The sequence below is a fragment of the Pteropus medius genome, unplaced genomic scaffold (genome assembly GCF_902729225.1).
Source record: "Pteropus medius unplaced genomic scaffold, Ma_sr-lr_union100, whole genome shotgun sequence".
In the NCBI taxonomy this organism is placed as follows: domain Eukaryota; kingdom Metazoa; phylum Chordata; class Mammalia; order Chiroptera; family Pteropodidae; genus Pteropus; species Pteropus medius.
This window is the reverse complement of record NW_024350927.1, coordinates 8609201-8629120: the sequence shown is the minus strand read 5'-3', so window position 1 is coordinate 8629120 and position 19920 is coordinate 8609201. Positions and strand designations below refer to the sequence as shown.

At 58.2% G+C, this 19920-nt stretch overlaps 1 protein-coding gene across 1 annotated transcript in view; it reads right to left on the bottom strand.

Moving 5' to 3' along the window:
- ACOT7 (acyl-CoA thioesterase 7) overlaps positions 1-19920 on the bottom strand; it is an 86550-nt gene that overhangs the window by 17844 nt on the left and 48786 nt on the right. The window contains exons 6-7 of the mRNA XM_039842033.1: positions 5325-5421; positions 4957-5117 (exon numbers count right to left, since the gene is read on the bottom strand). Of these exons, the coding sequence (XP_039697967.1) occupies positions 4957-5117; positions 5325-5421 (258 nt within the window). The remainder of the gene's footprint in view (positions 1-4956; positions 5118-5324; positions 5422-19920) is intronic.

Below are 19920 nucleotides of genomic sequence, written 5' to 3'. Positions count from 1 at the left end.
CAGGCTGTGTGCGGGCTCGGCTGCGTGGGCCCCGTGGTGCGGGAGGGTGCCTGTGCGGGGCTGCGCGGGGGACCGCGCCAACTTCCCTTTTCAGGTCGTTGCTGAGCTGCTTGCGGTGGACGGCCCGGGGGCTGGCAGGTGCCGGCCCGACTCCCCGGGCAGATGGGCAGACCTCAGCGGCTCGCCAGGGACTTGAGAAGGAAGACGGCGTTAACTGCCCCGACCACAGCTGAGACGGTGCCAAGTGTTTAAAGCTTTTAGGAACAGCTCAGTGCTTTAGCTCCAAAAAGAGCCGCGGCAGTGAACTTTATCAAGAGAAGGACAGAGAGAGTGAAGTAACTTCGGTGTTTCTTACATAACACACCCCAAAGCACCTTCTAGAAGATTCCTCATTTTCCACCCCAAGAGTTTGAAGAGGTCATTTCTCCACAAGAAAATTTTAGCTTTAGGTTTCTGCACCCAAGGTCTCCAAACCGTTATGTCAAAGGTGACGATGTCCCCCTTCAACTTTTCTTAACGGTTGCCTCGGCAATAGTTTTTACATCTCGACTAAAGGAAAAAAAAAAAAAATAGAAATAGAGCGAGTGATCTGTAAAAAGCAGGCTCATATTTTTAAGCTTCATCGCTCACGGGGCGGGCGGTTTCAGTGTCAGCAACTATTTTCTGACAAGTCGCCACGTCGGTGACACTAGGGTCTGACATGACCCAGTCTCACGGACAAAGTGCTCCTCAGCACGCCCCACCTGAGGACCGCATAACCTGGCTGGCACGCAGGACTCTGAGCCCCAGGCGGGAGGCTGTGTCACGGGCAGCCATCCCAGCCGTGAGGAGAGGAAGGACAGGCCACCAGCGTTACAGACTATGAACACGGGGCGGCATGGGAACGAGGGTCCAGGTCCCGAGATGGGTGGCCCTCTGCGGCTGAGGCAAGCAGTGACGGCGCCCTAGCAGACGCCGTCTGTGAACAGCGAACCGGCCACCGACGGCGGAGAGCTGCCCCGCCCCCTCGTGTTGCACGGTGGGTGCTGTGAGCCCTCCCTCTTCAGCACGCGCCCTTTGTGGCTGAAATTCAAAGCTGTCGTCTGACTTTCCACGACGCAAAGCTGCAGGCATAGCTTTCTGATGGACACCCTCCCCCGCCCCGCCGAGTGACGGGCGAGGCCACAGCCTGGCGTCTGCCTGACATCGTCCAAGGGCCCACTCTCCAGAGTAAGAAGCTTTACCAGAGGCTGAAGGGAGACAAGCCTGAGCATCTCCTGCCTCAGGTCTCAGCTGTTTCTCTACCGGAGCGCAGCGAAATGGCTAAGTCAGAAGGTCACAGTCCGTCTCCTAAGATGCCACCTACGGTCATCAGAAAAGTGGTCCCCAAGATGCCCAAGTCCTAATGCAGGGGACTCTGGACTCGGCAGATGGGACTAAGGACTGCGAGGTGGCAGGCCCAATGTCACCAGGGCCCTTGTAGGAGGGCGGTAGGAGGTCAGAGGAGGAGGAGAGGGTGACGGAAGCAGGGGCTGAAGGAAGGAGCCGGCAGCCAAGGAATGCGACTGCCTCGACAGGCGGGAAAAGGCTCAGCCCCCGGCCCCCCGGAGCCTCAGGAAGGACACACGGCCCACGGACCTTGCCTGACCTCCACCAGGGTCAGAGAGCGCGTCTGCTGCTTTCAGCCACGAGCTGGCGGGAGTTCGTTACAGCAGCCACAGGAGACTCATACACGGGCGGCACGTGTGGCTGGCAACAAGGCTTAATTCCTGGGCTGTCCCCTCACTGTATCGGCCCAGGAAGGAGGGGTGCCCCTCGCTTCTGTACCCCTCAGGGCCCCCTATCTCTGGGTCGGGCCCTGACTTTACCGCTGGCTTTCACAAAAGAGGGATTGACGCCCATGTGGGCAGAGACACGAGGGAGTTTTACCGAGCTTGTGAGTGTAAGAGAAAGTGGGCTGTGTCTGAAGAATTAAGCTGAAGGAGAGGAGGCATCAGTAGTGGGCTGAATGGTGGCCCCTCAAAAGATAAATCCACTTAGAACCTCAGAAGGTGACCTTATTTGACACAAGGGTCTTTGCAGAGGTCACTGAGTTAGGGAGCGTGAGGTGAGACCCTCCTGGACTATCTAGGTGAGCCCTAAATCCTGCGACACGTGTCTGGATGAGAGGCGGAACAGGACAAGGAGGGGCCGCACGAAGACGGAGCAGTTTGGGAGATGCAGCCAGAACACGAGGGACGCCTGGAGCCCCCCGAGCTGGAGACGAGGAGAGACCCTCCGCTGGAGGCTTGGAGGGAGCGTGGCTTCATTTCGGACTGCCGGCCTCCATAACTGGGGGACAGAAAATTTCTGTTCCTTTAAGCTGCCGGTGGCAGCTGTCTGCTGCGCAGCACGGGGACACTCGCTCACCGCTCTTCACAGACTAGACCCCGCCGCCGCCCACGCGTGGACACCAGCAGTCCCGGGGCTCGGCGGTGCCGCCTCGCACCCGTGGGGTGGCAGGTCCGGCCCTCTTGGCCCCTTCACATTAGGGCAGAACCGCAAGGCGACAGCGGAAGGTGCTGGGCCCGGGGACAGCAGCAGCTGGGGGTCCGCGCCCCGGAGAGTCCCGCGGCTGTAAAGTGATCTCAGCGGATTCGCATCAGAAAGTCAAAGCAGAACAAGCAGGAACGTCGACCCCAAGTTTCTGAAACGCCCGTACTGTCTGTCTGTCTGCTGTCCAGCAGGGCCACCCCGGGCGAGCCCGGCCTCGCTCTGCAGCCCCCATAAAGGAGCACAGGAGCCATGTGAAGCGGCAGCGCCTGCAGAGGCCTCTGTCCCCTGGAACTGGAGACAAAATGTGACAATTCTGCCTCTGACCAGCTGCAGCTTGTGCACTGCCCGAACCGTGACGGGCAGGCTCGGCGAGAGAGCCACGGCACAGAGAGCTGGCAACCCGACACAGGGACAGTCCTCCGGGAAACAACAAATAAGGCGTGACAGTGTCTAAACGGCCCCTGGGGGTCGCCGGCCCAGAACTAGGCCAGACTCTGTAACTGCTATTTTAGTTTTGGCCCAAATTCCTTCATACGCAAAACAAGACGTGACTCGAGAAAACGGGCGCAGCCCCTGCTCCCCAGCCCCGCAGGCCAGCAGAGTGCAAGGCCAAGGCTGGAACCCCCGAGGGCGCCCCGGGCAGGCCCCTTGCCACGCAGCTCACCCCTCGGCCTCCGCCTGAACGGAACCAATCCGCGGCGGGATGCTGGCGGAAGTCACGGCTTCTGAAAATGAAGCCCCAGCTCCGTTCTGTGTTGGGAGCACGAGTAACCTTTCGGAAGAGGAGTCTTTGTAAAGCAGGTCCCCTAAATCGATCCCTAGAAGAAGCCCTCCAGCCAGTGTGCACGGCCTCCCCTCAAACTAGCAGTTCCCACCGACCGGGACCCAGCCGTGCCCCCCGGACCCCTACTGGGAGGCGAATTCTGGCCTCAGGGTGCAGGGGTGGAGGGAAATCTCTCGATGGGTCTTCATTTCTATGGGAACTTCCCTCAACGGCAAAGCACAGCTGCTGACCAGGCCGACACCCAGGAGACCGCTCGGCCCTCTGGGAAAGCCTAGCTCTCCTCTTGGCTGGCGGCTCCTGAAGGGCGCAGGGGAGACACGGCACAAGGAGGGGTCCACAGAAAGTCACTAGCTTTCCACTGTGGATTCTGAGGCCGCATTTAACAGCGAAGCTCTGGTCACGGTCACTTGCCCAGGGAGTCGCTCCAGAAAAGGAGAAGCGTGAATCCTGCACAACAGGCACCATCCCGTCCCAAAGACTCACGCCAGCACTGCACACCGCATCCAAGGCCCACGAAGGACGAGCCAAGGCGGCCAAGACTCACTCGTCCTGGGCAGACCCTGTGATGACACTGTGACCCACGTCCATGGCAAACAGAAGTGATCTGCAGAGCAGAGGGGAGCAGGGCGGAGACTACTCTTTTTGTACCCTAAAAGCATCCCAAATCCAACTCAGTAAGCCTACTTACTCGCAACGCCTCCAGTCTCGGGGGGCTTTGCCCCAGCACTCACGCACTCAGTGGCCAGGTGTGGCCTGAGGAGCAGCACAGTGGCCAGGCCGGGCCTCGGCGGGACCAGGGGGAGCGCTGCGGGGTCTGCAGGGGGCTTTTGTGGCTCTGGACGCAGCACTGCTTTGCTCAGAGCAGTGCTTCTTGAGGTCCCCTCCAAGGTCGGTCCAGCTTGCCTTTCCCCTACTTTGTCACCTCCCGCAGCCAGGGACCGGCCTGACTCCACAGGGGCTTCCAATGGCTGTTTTCACGGCAAGGCTCCCCCAGGACCGACACCAGGCTCTGGCAGCCCTGATACCACCCAACCCCCAGTGAAGCGCTACGTTTCAGGGGCGAAGACACAACATGACAGAAATCGCCACTTGTCGGGAGGGGACAGTCGCTCATCTCCAGACCAGCAGCGACGTGGGCTGAGCGTGGGGAGCTGCACGCACCCAGGCAGAGGCAAATGTGCCGAGACACTCAAGCGGGTTCCCAGGTGTGGCCCGAGTCGCTGGGACTAGATCTCTGTGTCGGGAAAAGTAGCAAAGCCAGCACTGCCCGGGGAGCAGACAGGCAGGCCACGGGGGGCTGCGGGCGGGTGCTGCCCCCTCCACCCGGGGCGGAGGCCACTGTCCGCGAGGAACCTCTGCGGCGGTCAGTTCGTGGGGCCTTTTCAGAGGACGAGTTTATGCCTGTCTCTAGCAGGATAAAGGCTCTGATCATACCGGAGTGACACATTTTACCAGACTGAAGAGTCAGATCAGCGAACCGCAGGCGTGGGGACGCATCCGCGGGACAGAGCACGAGGCTCCGGCTTCCCGTTTCTCGTGGCAAACGGGCAGACGCCAGGGCCGGGGCACCGCCGGGTGTGAACCGACAGCAAAAGCTGCAGGGGGCCCAGGACGCCGGAGGCCGCCGCCCCCTCTCGTTCTCGGCAGAGGTCTCTCACCTTTCTTGATCTTGTCGTGAAAGTTAATGGCGTCCACAGAAGCCGTGACTATGTTGGTCTTGCAGTGACGTGCAGCCACGATCCCGGCCACATCGTCCATGAGCTTCATGGTGACACCTGCACACAGAAGGGGGACAGGGCAGGTCAGACTATTTCCTAGCCTGGAAACGAGGCATCACACACAAAGCTACCTGTCGGCAGGTGCCACGCCAGGCACGAGAAGGGCACGCTGGAGCTGGGACACCTGGTTTCCTACAGAGCTTTTGAAAAATGACCGCGGCTGTTCCTGGCCACTTACAAAATGACGATCCTTTTCCTAATCTCTACGGACACCTTATCCTGCCAGAAAGGTCCGTCGCGACACCCACTGGGGCGGCTGCACCAAAGGCAGACGGCATGCCTGGGTGATAGGGGGCGGCGCCAGAACCTCGCAGCTGCTGGTGGAGTGGGAAGCAGGGTGGCCACCTGGGAGGAGGTGTGGGGTTCCTCAAACGGCTGAACAGTCACCACACGACCCAGCAATCCCACTTCTGAGTGTACGCCCGAGAGAGCGGAACAGGTGTACACGTGTGCACACGAACACCTGCACCCAGGTTCCCGACAGCACTACTCACTCACGGTAGCCAGAAAGGAGAAACGACACAAAGGCCCACCGACCGGCGAGTGGACAGAGAAAGCGGGCCTAACCCCACAACGCGAAGACAAAGGACCGACACACACTACGATGTGGATGAACCTTGAGAACATGCTGAGTGCAAGAGGTCGGACGCCAAGGCCGGATGTCGCACGATATCCAGGTACAGATGGGGCAAATCCAGGGGCAGAACGCGGACTCGTGTTGCCGGGGCGGGGGGTCAGGGAGAAATGGGGAGCGAGTGCTAAAGAGCACAGAGTTTCTCTTCGGGGTTATGAAAATGTTCTAAAATCGACTGTGTAACTCTGTGACTACACTAAAAATCAATGACTTGTGACGCGTGACTTGTATGGCATGTGGCTACCATCTCAATAAAGCTGTCGTGTGAAACGAACAAGAAGAGCCAGCTCACTCAGGACCCAGGGGCCTTCAAACCCCAGGCCGCACGCGGCCTTCTGCTCAGCCCCCCACGGTCTGGTGGGGTCCCGACTGCACACTTGCTAGTCCCCGAACCTCCAATCTTGGACCCCCAGGACAGCACAGTATTAAATTTATTTCGTATTTAAAATTTAAAACATTTAGGTTGAACTACATGAAACTACCAACATTCAACCACTTTTAACCTACAAAAGCAGCAAAGTGACATCAATTGACCTGATAGAAGTCTTAGAAAGTCTTGTAGACTCACCTCAGGAAACAATGATTTCTAAAAATCTGGGGGCAGAGAACCAGGCTCCCAGGGAAAGCCAGGCTCCCAGTTAATCATGTTTAGGGAAGACTTGCAAATGCCTGCAGGGCTCGGCAGGGGACAGGCGGGCAGGGTGCTGGAGGGGCCCTGCTACCCGCGCCACTAGCACTTCGGAGAAGCCTGGAACCTGCACGTGCAGGAGGAATCTACTCATTTTTAGACACTGGTGATTAAAACTCTCTTTCCTGTGTAGGGAAAACAAATACGATATAACTAGAACAAGAACAGAAGGTCCCGCTGCCCTGGCCAGAGGCCTCATAGAAACAGAAACGCAGCGGCAGAAGCCGTGACTTCAGCGGAGCCTGGGAGATAAAGGGGGCGCATCGGTGAGGGTGAGGGGGCGTGTCCGTGCGGGAGGGGGCTCCCCACACCCTGCTCTCCATTTCTGTGCATGTTTGCGCACCGCTAGAATAAAAAGTTCTGCTTAGTGTTCCTGATTAAATAAAAAGTTACGCTTTTACTACCAGGACTTCTCATAGAAGATCCTGCTAAATGATGACAACCATAAATGACACCGATGTGGCAGACACTGACAGCCACCCGTGCTTCATCCTGCGCAGTCCACGCAGGGGGCAGCAGCACCCCCACTTTTCAATCAACAGCGAGGCCCAAAGTCACAGGGAAGTCAATCTAAAGGGAATGTGAATGAAATGCTGGGAAGAAGGGTCTTCAGAAGGGACAGCACGCAGGTGCCAGGCTCATCCCCAGCGATGAGTCTGGGGGCCGAGGGAGGTCAGGGGAGCTGGCTTCGAGCAGCTCAGAGCTCAACGTCTAATACGAGGAGTCGCGATTTGCTCTGCAAGGACTCTGTCGGGTTAAGCAGTTATTGGAAACGGGGTGGAACCAGCAGCCTGGCCTGAGCCCACCTCCTGGCCTTTCTGCCCGCAGCAGCAGCAGCAGCCTCGGCCCGTCCGCTGAGCCCCTGGCCCAGGCTAGAGAGGAGACGAGGCCATCGTGCACAGCGAGCTGGACGCCAAGAACAGCAGCTGGCGTGTCCTGGGGGTCCAGGAGGCTCGGATCAAGCACAGCGCAGAGCTGCTCGGCTTGGAGGCCGGCTCATGGAGGGAGGGAGCTGCTCTGTTCCGTGACGCCTCCTGGGTGCCCGGACGGACGAATGTTGACCCTCCCTGGACAGCAGCCCTGAAGGGCAGGCACATGACTGTCTCCATTTCCAAAGCAGGAACCAGAAGCCCACAGAAGCATGTGTCCAACGGCCAGGGTGGGGACCAGCCCCCAACCACAGGCCACCCGTGGCCACCCACACTGACTCTCAATCCAGGACCGGAGAGGCTGAACCCCCAGTGGAACTCCTGACCGAGACACAGTATGAGAGTTCAAGACCACGGCAAGGTGGGGGGCCATGGACCCAGCGCAGCCAGCGGGCGGCCACCAGAGGGTGTCATCAACTTGTGGGGGTGGGAGGGTGTCTCGTCAGGGCAGGAAGGAGGCTGAGGGGGTGGAAGCAACAGTTTGAGCTGGAACTAATTTCAGAATGCAGAAGGTACCTACAGATAACCCTTGTCTGTTAGTCCTGAAAAGCAGACGCTGTTAAGAATGGAAGGGTGAATGGAAGAAGTCGCAATCGGCTCCTTTGAACTGGGGTCCTGCCCCTTTCTCCAAAACGCTGGAAGAGACTGCGCAAGGGACTTCACTGTTACTAATTATACTGCAGGGCTCAAGCGTGTGCCGGCCAGCACAGGCTCGGAGCCCCAGGCGGACGCAGGGAAGGCACAGCAGCTGGGCGAGCTCCCGATGCCAGATGCCCCCATCAGCCCTGGCCCAGCACCCCCACCCCAGGCCATCTGTATCACGTGTGACATGGAAGCCAGCAGGTGGGCTCATCCCTCACCGTCTCTGTGTCCCTGCCCAGTTCTGAACCTGGCATGCAGCACTCAGGAAAGGGGGAGGGAAGGGAAGAAGGGAGGGAGGGAAGTAGGTTGACCAACAGATCACAATCATCCTGGAAGCGGCTTCCACAGCAAGCTGCTGGGCCGTACTGGGCAGCAATCTGGTTCACCGCTGCAGTGAGGTTGGGAAAGGCCTGCTCATCCAACCCACAGAAGCCCAAAGCCAGCTGTGCTAGGAGACTCGTGGGATAACAAAATTGATGTTCAAAATTATCTTGCTAGGTCGGGACAGCCCCCTCCCGATTCCAAGAGCCAGCGTACGAATGTAGCTGAAAGACAGGTGGGGAACAGTGACCAGCTGCAGACCTGTCACATGGAAAGACTGGCATTCACGGCTGAGCTCACGCACGTCCACTGCTAGGTCAGGGGTAGGCATGATGCCACCACGTGCGCCTACGAGCAGATTCTGCTCCCAAGGGAGTTTATCAGCAGCGGGTGAGGAGACCGCCAGTAGTCACCCTACAGGATAGGGGGTTCTGGAAAGAACTGGGTCTGCTGCACAGCACTGGGCCTGGGGGAGCTCCCGGAGGCTCCCGCTGCCATTCATTGTCCCTCTCGGGGAGGCCACGCTGGGGTCAATGGGAAGTGACAGCAAGATAGAGATGAGGGCTCGCTACATGGAAACTTTGTCCCAAACTCCAGCGCTGGCCTTGAAAAGGCGTGTGAGGGAAGCGTGGATCACACGGACTCAGAAATCTCTGCCAGAGGAGACGGGCCGTGGGAAACCTGCCTGTGGCCCCTGGCGGTCCCAGGTGTCCGTGCGGTGATGGATGCACGTCTCAGGGCTGCTGCAGCGGACCTGCAGACAAGCGAAGGGTCACCGTGGCCCTCTGCGGTCCCATATGTAAGGTGGACTCTGGGGGCTAATCAGCGGGGAGGGAACTGAGATTATAAAACGTTGGTTTCTAGCCCCTTCGCCTCTTCCGGTGAGGAGCAGGCCTGGACCTAGCCCTGTGGGGTGGGGCGGGGCGGGTCCCGAGACCCCCTGCTACCCACTGCTGGGAGGAAACAACCGGGCAGAACTGAGATGATTCACAAGCCACACGCTTGTGAAATGGCGACCAAAAAGTACAGTTCACTACGACGGTGACAACATCTCACAATCACTGTGTCGAATGAGAAAAACGTATTTTGTTAGAAAAAATAAAGCAGAAACACGCCTGCCTGGTATGTGGCTGGTCCCCTCCTAACTGCCCGCAGGGCCCGTGCTGCTGACGAAGCCACCTGCCCTCCCTGACACCTGGAGCCCCATCTCTCCCCTTCCCTTTTTCCCACGGTAAGTAAAAATATCGAGTATCCAAGTTTCCCCAAAAATGCCTTTTTCCAGATTCCTACTGAAAAACCTCATCCATTTTTTCCCATTTAGGTACAACGGGTGTGGCTGACGACAGGAAAATAACTTTGGCAAATGACACTCTGCTGTGTGCTGTCCTCGATGCACAAGATTCACCCTGTAAAACATCAAAATCGTGGACCCGCTGGCCTCGGGCACCGCATCCATCTCAGGAATTATGTGAAGGAAAAAAATCAGACTTACTTGGCCACCAACACACGGATAAACATCGGCTACCAAAGATATTTTAGCATCTAATATTAAAGTGCTTATAGGTTTTTTTAAAGTATTGACAATATGTTGACTGGATTAAAAATAGAGGCTTGATTTTATTTTCCAGGCCCGGCTGGCTGGCTGGGTCACGCTTGCCGACAGACCCGAAGCAGCAGTCAGCAGCTCGGAGCCCAGCGCGCTGACTGCACTGTGGGTGGCAACTGAGATGCCCCCGTTTCTATATTTAATTCCAAGTGACGGTGTGTGGGTGCCAGCCTCCTATATTGAGAAAACGATAGTAAGTTCATCTCGTTTTAACAAGCCGAGCCCACCCTCTGGTAATTATACAGGTTATTCTAAGAGCCGGCTGAATGACAGCCTCCCAAGACAAGTCTAGTCTGGCTCCTCCCTCCCAGGTTCCAATTGTACCTGCGGCACCTCCGTGAATCAGGACCAAGGGCAGGGGAATATTAATTACGGTAACAAACGAGGATTACTTTTGGCAATTAATGTACAGTGCATTAAAGATGAAGGGTTTCGAACACCAAAATGTCAAGAGTGGGGACTCTGGCGGGGGCTTCGGACACAGGACAGTGGCTCCCGTGCGCAGAGCGTAAGTGGACCCAGGGGGGCCAGGGGAAGGGACTGCCGGCTATTTTATATCCCTCACGTTCTGTATGAGGGAGCTTGAGAAGGTCATGGTCACATCTGCCTGCTGCTATGTGAAAATCGATGCTTTCTCCATTTTGAACAAGGCAGCAGAGAAAGTAGGGCAGGCAACTTCCTGTCCCGACTGCCACAGAGTCCAGGGAAAAGGTGGCAGCGGCTATGCGGGAGACCCCTCCCCGCCCTGCTCTGGAGTGGGGACAGGGAGTGTGCGGCCTGGCCCGGAGCCCACGCAAGGCAAGGTCGCATCTCTGAAGGCCAAGAATCATCACAGGGGATGTGTTTCCTCAAAGGAGCCTCTCGGCTGAAGTCAGGGGTGAAGGTGAACACTTAAGAATTCTCTGTTCATGAGAATGAACAGGAAAGATACTGCTGGGGAACATCTGCCATGTGTGTCCCTAATGACCACAGCTAAAGAGCAAGCAAAAGGGAGTTTCTATGGCACCAAAACCAGAAGACGCCAGTGCACTTGTAGAGAAAGACATTCTCATACTGTGTGGCTGACCGGCTTTTCTCAAGCGAAATGCTTTGCATTTCCGGAAGAGGGAGGACTGCTGGCCAGCAGGGACCCCAAACTACACATGGCCCCAGCTGGAAGAGACTGCGGAGGGACCAACGTGGGCAGGGAGACGCCGGTTTCTCAGATTGGGGTTAGCGGGTCCTCTGACTGGGGGCACAAATCCCACGGCCAGCCGGGGGCCAGGGTTTCAGGTTGTAACTGGACCTCCGCCCTGGTCCCCTCGGGCCACTGTCTGGAAGTGTCGAAGCTGCTCTTTGAGGTGTTAGCTGCAGAGAACAACGTTTTCACTAACAAGGATTCTTAGAAAGTGAGAACTGAAAGGCATGTGGCTGTCACATACTGCAGCCCTCGGCTTCAAGCCAGCATGTGCCTGCTCGCCTCGACCCCACTGGACCAGTGGTTCCTCACAAGCAGCAGACGTGCCGTGCTCAGCAACTTCTTCCTTCTCCCCTAAGCGAGGGCTCGACACACTGTCGACCACACCACGCAGCAGGAGCTCCGTTAAACGGGGCCACAGAACTGGAAAGGAGCATCTGTGCCTTAGTCCGTATTTGTCAGTGAAATAAATTCCTCCCACAGGTGCAAAATAACTGCGCCTTCACGACCGCCCGTGAAAAGCAGGCACATCAGAGCATCTGGGTGGGAGGCCTCGTCCGGCACCTCGCCTCCCAGACGCCCCCTGCTTGGGCCACCACGCTTCTCTCTGCGCCTGCACCCCCTCCCCCAGGGACCTGCCATTTCTTCCTCTGCCCAGCCTCCGGGTCCTGGCTAAGCTGTGCAGTCCCCCAGCCCTGGGACCCTTGGGTGGCCACGTGTGTCCTCTTGGCTGCTGGACTTGTGTGTGGAGGGTCTGCTGTAAGGGGTTTGCCTCCTGACGTCTCAGGCGGGGCAGTGTCTGCATCGTGTTCTGCCGCATCCCCAGGCCTCACGCCGGGCTTGGCATGTGGGAGGTGCTCAGTAAGTGGTCACTGAGTGAGGGATCCACCATCACGTGTTCCCACATGAAGCATGTGCACAGCCTCCTTGCACGCTGCCCCGGGTGGTGTCACCCCGCATGGCAGTTCTGTGTTCGCTCTTTCCAGCTCGTGCGTTCAGCACATTGCACGTCTGCTCTGAACCAGGCCCTGTGCTCAGTGTTGGGGATGCAGCAGTGAGTAAAACAGACCAAAGTCCCCACCCAGCGAGACTCCATTCTGGTGGGGGTGGCGAGCCAACGGGAGAAATACCCGTCAAGGAGTGAGACACGCTCTGGAACACAGGTGAGCAGGGTCAGGGGACGTGGGTCTGCTTTATCCAAGGCGGTAGGAAAGGCCGCCTTTTTTCCAGAGACCCACAGTAAAAGAGACAGCTGTGCAGTTGCCGAGGGGATTGTAGCCCAGGCAGAAGGAAAGCAGCCGGGAGGAGGGGAAGGCAGGCGCAAAGCGTGCAGGCGTCCCAGGAACGGCGGGGGTGACGGGCGGCGGTGGGTGGGGAGGCGCAGGGGGAGATGGCGGGAGGAAGAGGCATGGGAGATGGGAGCCGCTGGCCTGGCTCCTGCTGACCCCCGAAGTCACTGCCGTGCCGAGGAGGCCTGTCGGGGACGTCGGGAGGCTGGGCAAGAGGCCATTTCACTGCCAGTGGGCACCCCTGAGGTGACGCTGGAGGTGGTCAGAATGCAGACTCTGATGTTCTGAAGGCAGAGGCCAGAGGCCTGGCTGACGGAGGAGGCGGTGGAGGGTCTATGAGAGGGTGCCAGAGTGCGGGACATCCGGCTCGACAGCCAGGGGCAGGGCGTGGCCGCCACTGCAGGGGGGGTGCGCAGCAGAAAAGCTTGTGTCTGACACCAAACTGGAGCGACCCGCCAGCCATGCCAGGGAGGTCCTGAGAAGGCGGCTGGAGCCATCGGCCTAGGGCAGCGGAAAACCCGATGAGTCGCGCTCCCAGGGCAGGGACCGCGAGTGGAGGGCAAGGACGGGCCCAGGCACCGGTGCAGGACGGGAAGGGGGGAAACCATGGGGCTTACCCCGGCCTGGGAAGGAGCACAGTGAGGGGCCGGTGCCAGGTCAGGGGGTGACCCTGGCAGGGGGGAGGCACCTGGACCAGCATCCAGAGGGGAGGGACAGGAAGGGCGGGTGCAGACGCTGTCCGAGGTGCTGAAGGGAAGGGGCCATGGGATGCAGGGGCAAAGGTGGGGGTGGGGAGACCTCGCTGCTGGGGAGGGCGGAGTGGTCTCCAGCTAGAGGGAGAGCCGCGTCTGCCTGGACAGTGTGACAGTGCAGACCCAGTGACCTGACCAAGTCGCTGTCACGTCACTTTCCCAGTGCAAGCGGACCACAGAGCTGGGGGCCCTCTGGGGTCGGCAAGGCCGCCCCGCAATCGGCCCGGCACAGCTGGCACCTCCCCAGCCCCACCCAGACCATCACTGCTGGGGAGCCCTAGCACATGGATTTGTTTTAGACTCCCAATAGCACAGGACGGAAAAGAGCTCATCCTGGCCATTTTCTGAAACGACGGCCAGTCAACACTCACGGTCCCGACATGACCTGGGGTGGGTGCAGGCATGGTCCAAACTGGCCAGGCCCTGGTCTGGTTCTGGAAGCAGAATCACTCCATGTAAGGAAGGGATCAGTGATCCCCTCACAGCTATGGAATGGCAGCCCACGAGCCAGGGCAGGGTCAGGCAGAGCGCAGTGGGTTCCTCTGAGGAGCATGGCCACCGCAGGCCACCGTGGAGCCCAGGGCAGAGCCCATCCGAGTGAGAAAGGCCCAACCTGGCAGCTCCAAGCAAGGACACCAGAGCCACGTGGCCAGTTTGACTTAGTGCCCGTGATTCCAACAGAGAAAAGGACACAGCCACCTGGCAACAGTGACTCGAGACATCTTTCCAAATGACTCCTTCCTCCAGGGTGGACATTCAAGTCGGTTGTGGGCACGAGGCTCCGTGGGAGAGGTGAGCAAGGACGAGAAAGAGCACAATCTCCAGGAAAGCACTCTCTTAGGAGGAAGAAAGGCCGAGAACCCTTAGCCGGCACAAGGCGGAGGGGGAGGGGGAGGGGCTTCGGCCGGGGGAGGGAGGGGCTCCCAGAAGCACCAGAGACAGAAAAGCCAGAGGCGAGTTTAGAGAAACAGAGCCTGGGGCTGAGTGAGGAGCTTCGGGAGCCACTCTGGACTGCATCCGGGAGGTGGCAGGCAGGCCCGCGGCGTGACAGCCAAGACCAGGCTGGGCTGGCTGTGAGAGGGAGGGGAGTCCCCAACGGTGGGGAGCCCCAGGACATGGCAACCAGGGGAGGGACAGGACAGGTGGCGGGGCTTTGACGGCTCGAAATGCACAGGTTGCATGGCCATGAGGATTTGGACCTGGGGACCAGGGTGAGGGGACAGTCGGAGCCGTGTGGGAGCCGTAGCCTGGGCCCCAAAGACGAGAATGCGGAGTCGGGCCCCCTCCGGCTCCCCCTGCTTCTTTCCGGGGGTGGATTCTGTTACTCTTTTTCCAGTTCCAACGCGTTTAGGTATTTTTAACTTTTCTTTTTAGGCTCCAAAGTTACCCGCTTTTTCTCTGAGAACATCCTTAGCAGCCTCCTTTTCAATATTTTCTAGAGGAGTCCAGATTTTACATTCTGACCAGGAGACATTTGGAGGAGTATGTCTTAACTGGTGGGCCGGATAAGTTCTTGACATGGACGTTTAGCTTAACGGGGCCCATGCTGGGGACTTTACCATTAAAATCCTCTTTGAGGTCACACACGCGATGATGTTTCATAAATGCCCCACTGGGTAGGAGGAAAAGGCAGGTGTTCTCCATGCAGGACAGTCTCTCCCTCTTTCTCTGTATCTACAATAATCAAACTAATAAAGGAAATAAAAACTATAGAAATAACGAACCCTCATTAAGTACTGCCTAAGTGCCGGCTGCTTCCCTGTGTCACCTCACTTCGCGGCCCAACCCCAGAGCACCTGACAAGGAAACCGAGTCCAAGGGAGGTTAAGTTAGAGAAGCTGCGGCCCCAGGTGGCACCGTTCACACAGCAGCTTCACCAAGTGAGGAAGGAAATCGAGAGAGACGTCAGGTCCACGGGCCACTGTCCCAGAGGAGGTGCCCACGGCCTCCAGGGCGTGAGGGGACACCTGAGCAGGGAACAAACACCTGCCGGTGCCCACGGAGGGGGCCACGGAGGATGCGAGGGAGGAGCAGGCCAGGACAGACCTCGGGGAAAAACTCCACTCGGGGCAGGTGAGGGGAAAATCGAGACTCGGGGACCCGCCCGGACGTCCCTGCTCGCAGCGGAGGGAGAATCGTCTGAGAAGCAGGTCGGCCGCATCTGCGTCTCACCCAGCCACTCGATGCCACCCCGGCATGGAGGACCGTGGTTTCGGAGCGTGTAGGGGCAGGAAACACGGAGGGGACGTCAGGGTGGTGGGGTCAGTGGTGGCCGACGCTCTCGAGAGGTCGAGGGACTAGGGTGTGGGGGCCTGGCCGCTGGATTTATTGAGACAAAGACACACGTTGACCGTGAGTTTCTGGGGACTGCGGACCATCGGAACCACCAGCGCGGGGCACACATTAAACGCACAGGTGCCCGGGCCCCCGGCCCAGGCCGGCTGCGCTGAACCCTCCGGGAGAAGGGCCCAGATGACTGCTGGGGAACTGACAAGTTCAGGAAACTGATGTAGCCCCAACCCCCTGCCACATGTCCCCTGCCTTACTTCCCGGCTCTGAGCAGAGGTAGTTTTGACTCGGAACCAGACGTGAGCGCTGATGCCGAGGAGCCCGTCTAACCCAGACGCCCAAACTCCCATACCTATCACACGTGAAGACCCAGCACAGGCACTGCGGGAGCAACCAGAACCGTGGCCCAGACGGGCCCGACGAGGTCCACTTCCGGGCGCAGACACATGCGGCCCCGGTCCTCCCGCGAAAGTGACCGCGGCGGCTGATGCATAGGCCAGGGCTGCGGCCGCCGCGGCCGCCGCCTTTCACCCCTGACCTGCAAGTTTCCAAGCTCTCCTGCTTTCCTAGGCTTTGGGCTCTTCCCCGAGTCATTAGAAGAGGTCGACAGTAATTAACTGTGGGAACGAGGTTCTCCTCCTCTCAGCCTTTTAAAATAGTTAACATGAAAGGACACGGGGCTGCTCGCTTGGGGACACCTGGGAGGAAAACAAGGAAGACTTCAGAGCTGGGAGAGAGTTTTGAAAGCAGAGACATACACCCTGGCACCAGATGCAAGTAAGGCTTGTAGTTCCCCAGCTGTGTCCCCTTCTCCAGGCTCAAACGTGGACGGCAGTGGTTCTGAATCACCTGGGCAGCTTCTGAGACGACCACCACCTGGGCCTCCCCAGCGTCTGATCCGGTGGGTCTGGGGCAGGGCCTGGGCACCTGCATTTTTGAGTGTTCCCACCCCCGCGACCCTAGTAGACAGCAAGAACGAGACCATGGACAGATCACCTCTTGGAAAAGTAAAGAGACCAGTGCCACGGCCTTAATTTGTGTCAGAGGAGAGAAGCAGCACCTCGGTGTGAAGGATGAGCTGGCCAGCGGGGCGAAAACCCATAGTGGGTGAGGAGAGGGTCCAGAGCCCAGATGAGGGGCCAGCTCTACAGGAAAGGAGGGACGGAGAGCAGAGAGAGGAAGTCTCAGAAGGCTGCTGGTGGCTGCAACTCGAGTTTCTTAGGAAGCTAAGAGGTAAGGCCATCTGAGACTGTGCCCAGAAGAGGCGGGCCTTGAGCAGCAGAAGGCACTGGGAAGACTCACTGCAGGGACCATTCTCCAGACCAGCCCATCAGCATCCCACGGACACTCGCAAGAAAGCCGGTTTCCTGGGCCCCTTCCATTCCCATGAACACCTGGAGTGCTCAGTGACAGTGGGGGTGGGGCCCACAACCTAGACTGGTGGCCAGCTAACCGAGGCATTCAGCAGCAGCATTTGCAGAGATGGGGGAGGGGGGAGACGTGACATCACACACAAGACACGCAAGAACTGCAAACCGCACAGAAGAGCAGGTTAAGCAATGAGAAGTCAGCTGGAAGACGAGGGTGGGGCGGGCTGGAGGCCAGGACAGGTAGCGAAGCTTGGTTAGAGGAACAGGCAGAAGTGACCAGAGTGGAGGGGAAATCAAGAGCAATCAGGCCCACGGGCCATCGTCCCACAATCCCCGGATTTCTGAACAGAAACCTCAGATACTGGAAGATGATGCAGTGATGCCTGTGTCCCCAGGGAGGATGCCGTTCCCAGACAGGAAACATCTCTCTCTCTCGGGTATCTGTGACAGAGAGCAGCCATCGGTCCCCCCTCTTCTACATCAACTCCAGGTTTTAACAGACACATGTCTGCACAGCCAGACCCACCCTCAGCAGACGTGGCCATGTGGCTTCGTCAGGCCAACGGGACGAGAGCACGATGCGGCTATAGTCTGCTGGGGTGTCCGCCACGGCCTTTCAGGCTGGGACACTGACGCAGGGACATGCCATCATGTGCCACGCAGAAGGCAACCCCCAGGGACCGCACGACGGGAGGAGGAAGCCTGGGTCCCCAACAGCACAGCAGCCAGGTCAGCCCTGGACTGTGTACAACTGCATCGTCACACGGGACACGGTATTCGTCTCTCCGGAAGTCACTGCTGGGACCTTCATCACAGCAGCGGAGCCTTTGCCCTGGGCAATACACCGCCTTCTGTAGGGAGCCACTGGAGGACGTGCTCCAGCAAAACTGGCCAAGAGGACAATGCAAGACACGTGAGTCAGGGCAGCCCTGGTGGGGGGCAAAGCTGCCCAGGAAGGCAGTGCAGAGCAATGCACCCTGAGAACGTGGAGGAGGGTAAAGTTGATCTCCTTAGGGGACGCTGCACCCCATAACTGTTCGGTATGAATTGTGCTGTGCTGCTTTACACGGCTGCTGGAGGGCGGGGGACCTGGTGTTCAGCGTGTGGCAGCAACACTACACGGGCGGCACTCTCGTGGCGCTTGGCTCGGCACCCAGGCGTGTACCTGAGCATGCGCCGGGGCCGAGGCGCGCCCCAGCAGCGGCCGCCAGCGCTGCGGAGTGGAATGGCCAGAGGGAAGGGGGGACAAGCAGTAGCCCTGTTTTGTCAAAAGCCCTCTGGACGACTCCTGCGGAATGCTCTGGTTTAAAGTAATTTGAAAATAAAGTGCCAAAGAAAAGCCCAAGGCTGCCAACCGCTCAGAAGAGAGGAGCTCCTACTTAAGGTGCCGGGGGCCTGCCTGAGCGGGCCCCACGTGGACCCCCAGCAGGCCTCCTGCTCCCGAGGTCTGGCCGCAGCCAGCCGGATTTGGGGGGCCTTTCCTCTCAACATCCGGCTGGCCGTGAGCGGGGACTGTCCCTCGCAGGCTGGGAAACGCACGTGGGAACAGCTGACAGGGGGCCAGGCAAGGAGAGTCCCAGAGGAAACAAATCAGAGCAAATCACATCTTGGGAACTAACAGAAAGAGAACAAGACCTTTCAAATTACTAAAAAGCCATGTTTGGTGATACAGCTAAACTTTGAGACATAAAAACATCTTTGAAAACAAACATACTTGCGAACAAAAATAATGAAAAGTAATTTTTCTATTTCAGATCATTTTCTTTTTTAAGTATCATTCACCTTATTGCCTATTGGATTCTTTCACGATCCGAGTTATTTTTATCACTGAATCTCAGGTCCTCTGGGTTTGTGCCACCTGCAAAGACAGGTAGCTTTCCTTTCTTGCTGATTCCTGTGCCTCTTATGTTTTCCTCTTGTTTAACTGCAGTGGCTAAAATCTCCAGAACAGCGTTAACTAGCAACGAGAGACTGGACGCCCTCGCCTCACTGCCGACCTCGGGGACGGCCCCCCAAGCTCCCTCTTCCAGCGAGATGTGTTTTGTCACGTTCAATGAGCACCACCAATTCTTATTCTTGCCGAATGTTTTTTTATCAGGGGTGGGTGTCCGGGTGAGTTTATAAGTTCGTGACTTGCATGAACCTAAACACACCACAGGTATGGCGGGTCATCCCTCAGGTACAGCCAACAGTGGGGAAGGGGAGAGCAGAGGGGGAGCAGCCTTTTGGGGCTGAGATCCCAGCACTTGCAAGGGGAGGAAGAGAGGACCACGCACAGCTCACTCGGGACTCGGGGAGGCAGGAGCCCAAAGCCAGGCGGGCACCTCTCCACGGAGGCCCTCATGCTCAGAGCCACAGGGATGCGGCCGGCCGCCTTCCCGCACACCCAGCGTCCTCCGCCGCCCTTGTTCCCTCCCTGCGCCTTTTCTGTTCCCTCAAGGAATCATGGGAGTCCTGTCCACGCGCCCAGGGAAGGAGGGAAGCCCTCAGGTCTGACTGCAGCCCCGGCGTCCATCTGTGATTTCCGGCCCTTCCCAACACGTTTCACCATTCAGCATCGCCAACATCTGTGTGTGCATGTGTGTGTGTGTGTGTGTGTGCGCGTACCAGGAGTTAGTCCTCACGATCAAGACTATCCAATATATGAAAATCACAGAAAGTGAGGCACAAGAGTTGTTTTCGGAAGACATGCACGTGGGGCAGAATCGCGTAAAAGCTGAATCTGCGCGCACGTGGGTCACCACGCCCCCCTGCGACCAGCGTCCACTGAACTACGGTTCAGGGAGGACCTGCTGTCAGGCGACGTTCAGTCCCACTCCCGTCGACAGAATTCTCGCCACGGGAAAACGCAGCAGAGCCACAGCCCTGGTGTGGGCGCAGGCACTGTGAGAGACGATGGAGTCTCGTGTAATGATTAGGCTTTTTCCCCTTAATTTTGGGCAAGAGGCCCTACTAAAATAGGCATTAATTTTGTAAAGTCATCGTACACGCTTCCGAAGTGCACATTAAAAAATGCGCCTGCACCGAACAAAGCAGCTCGGGCTCTGCAAACGTGAGGATGCGCCGCTAATTTCTGGGGGGTTCCCACAATTTCACTGTCGCCTCAGCTTGCGAAGATTAAGTGTGGACTTTTCACCCAGGAGCGAG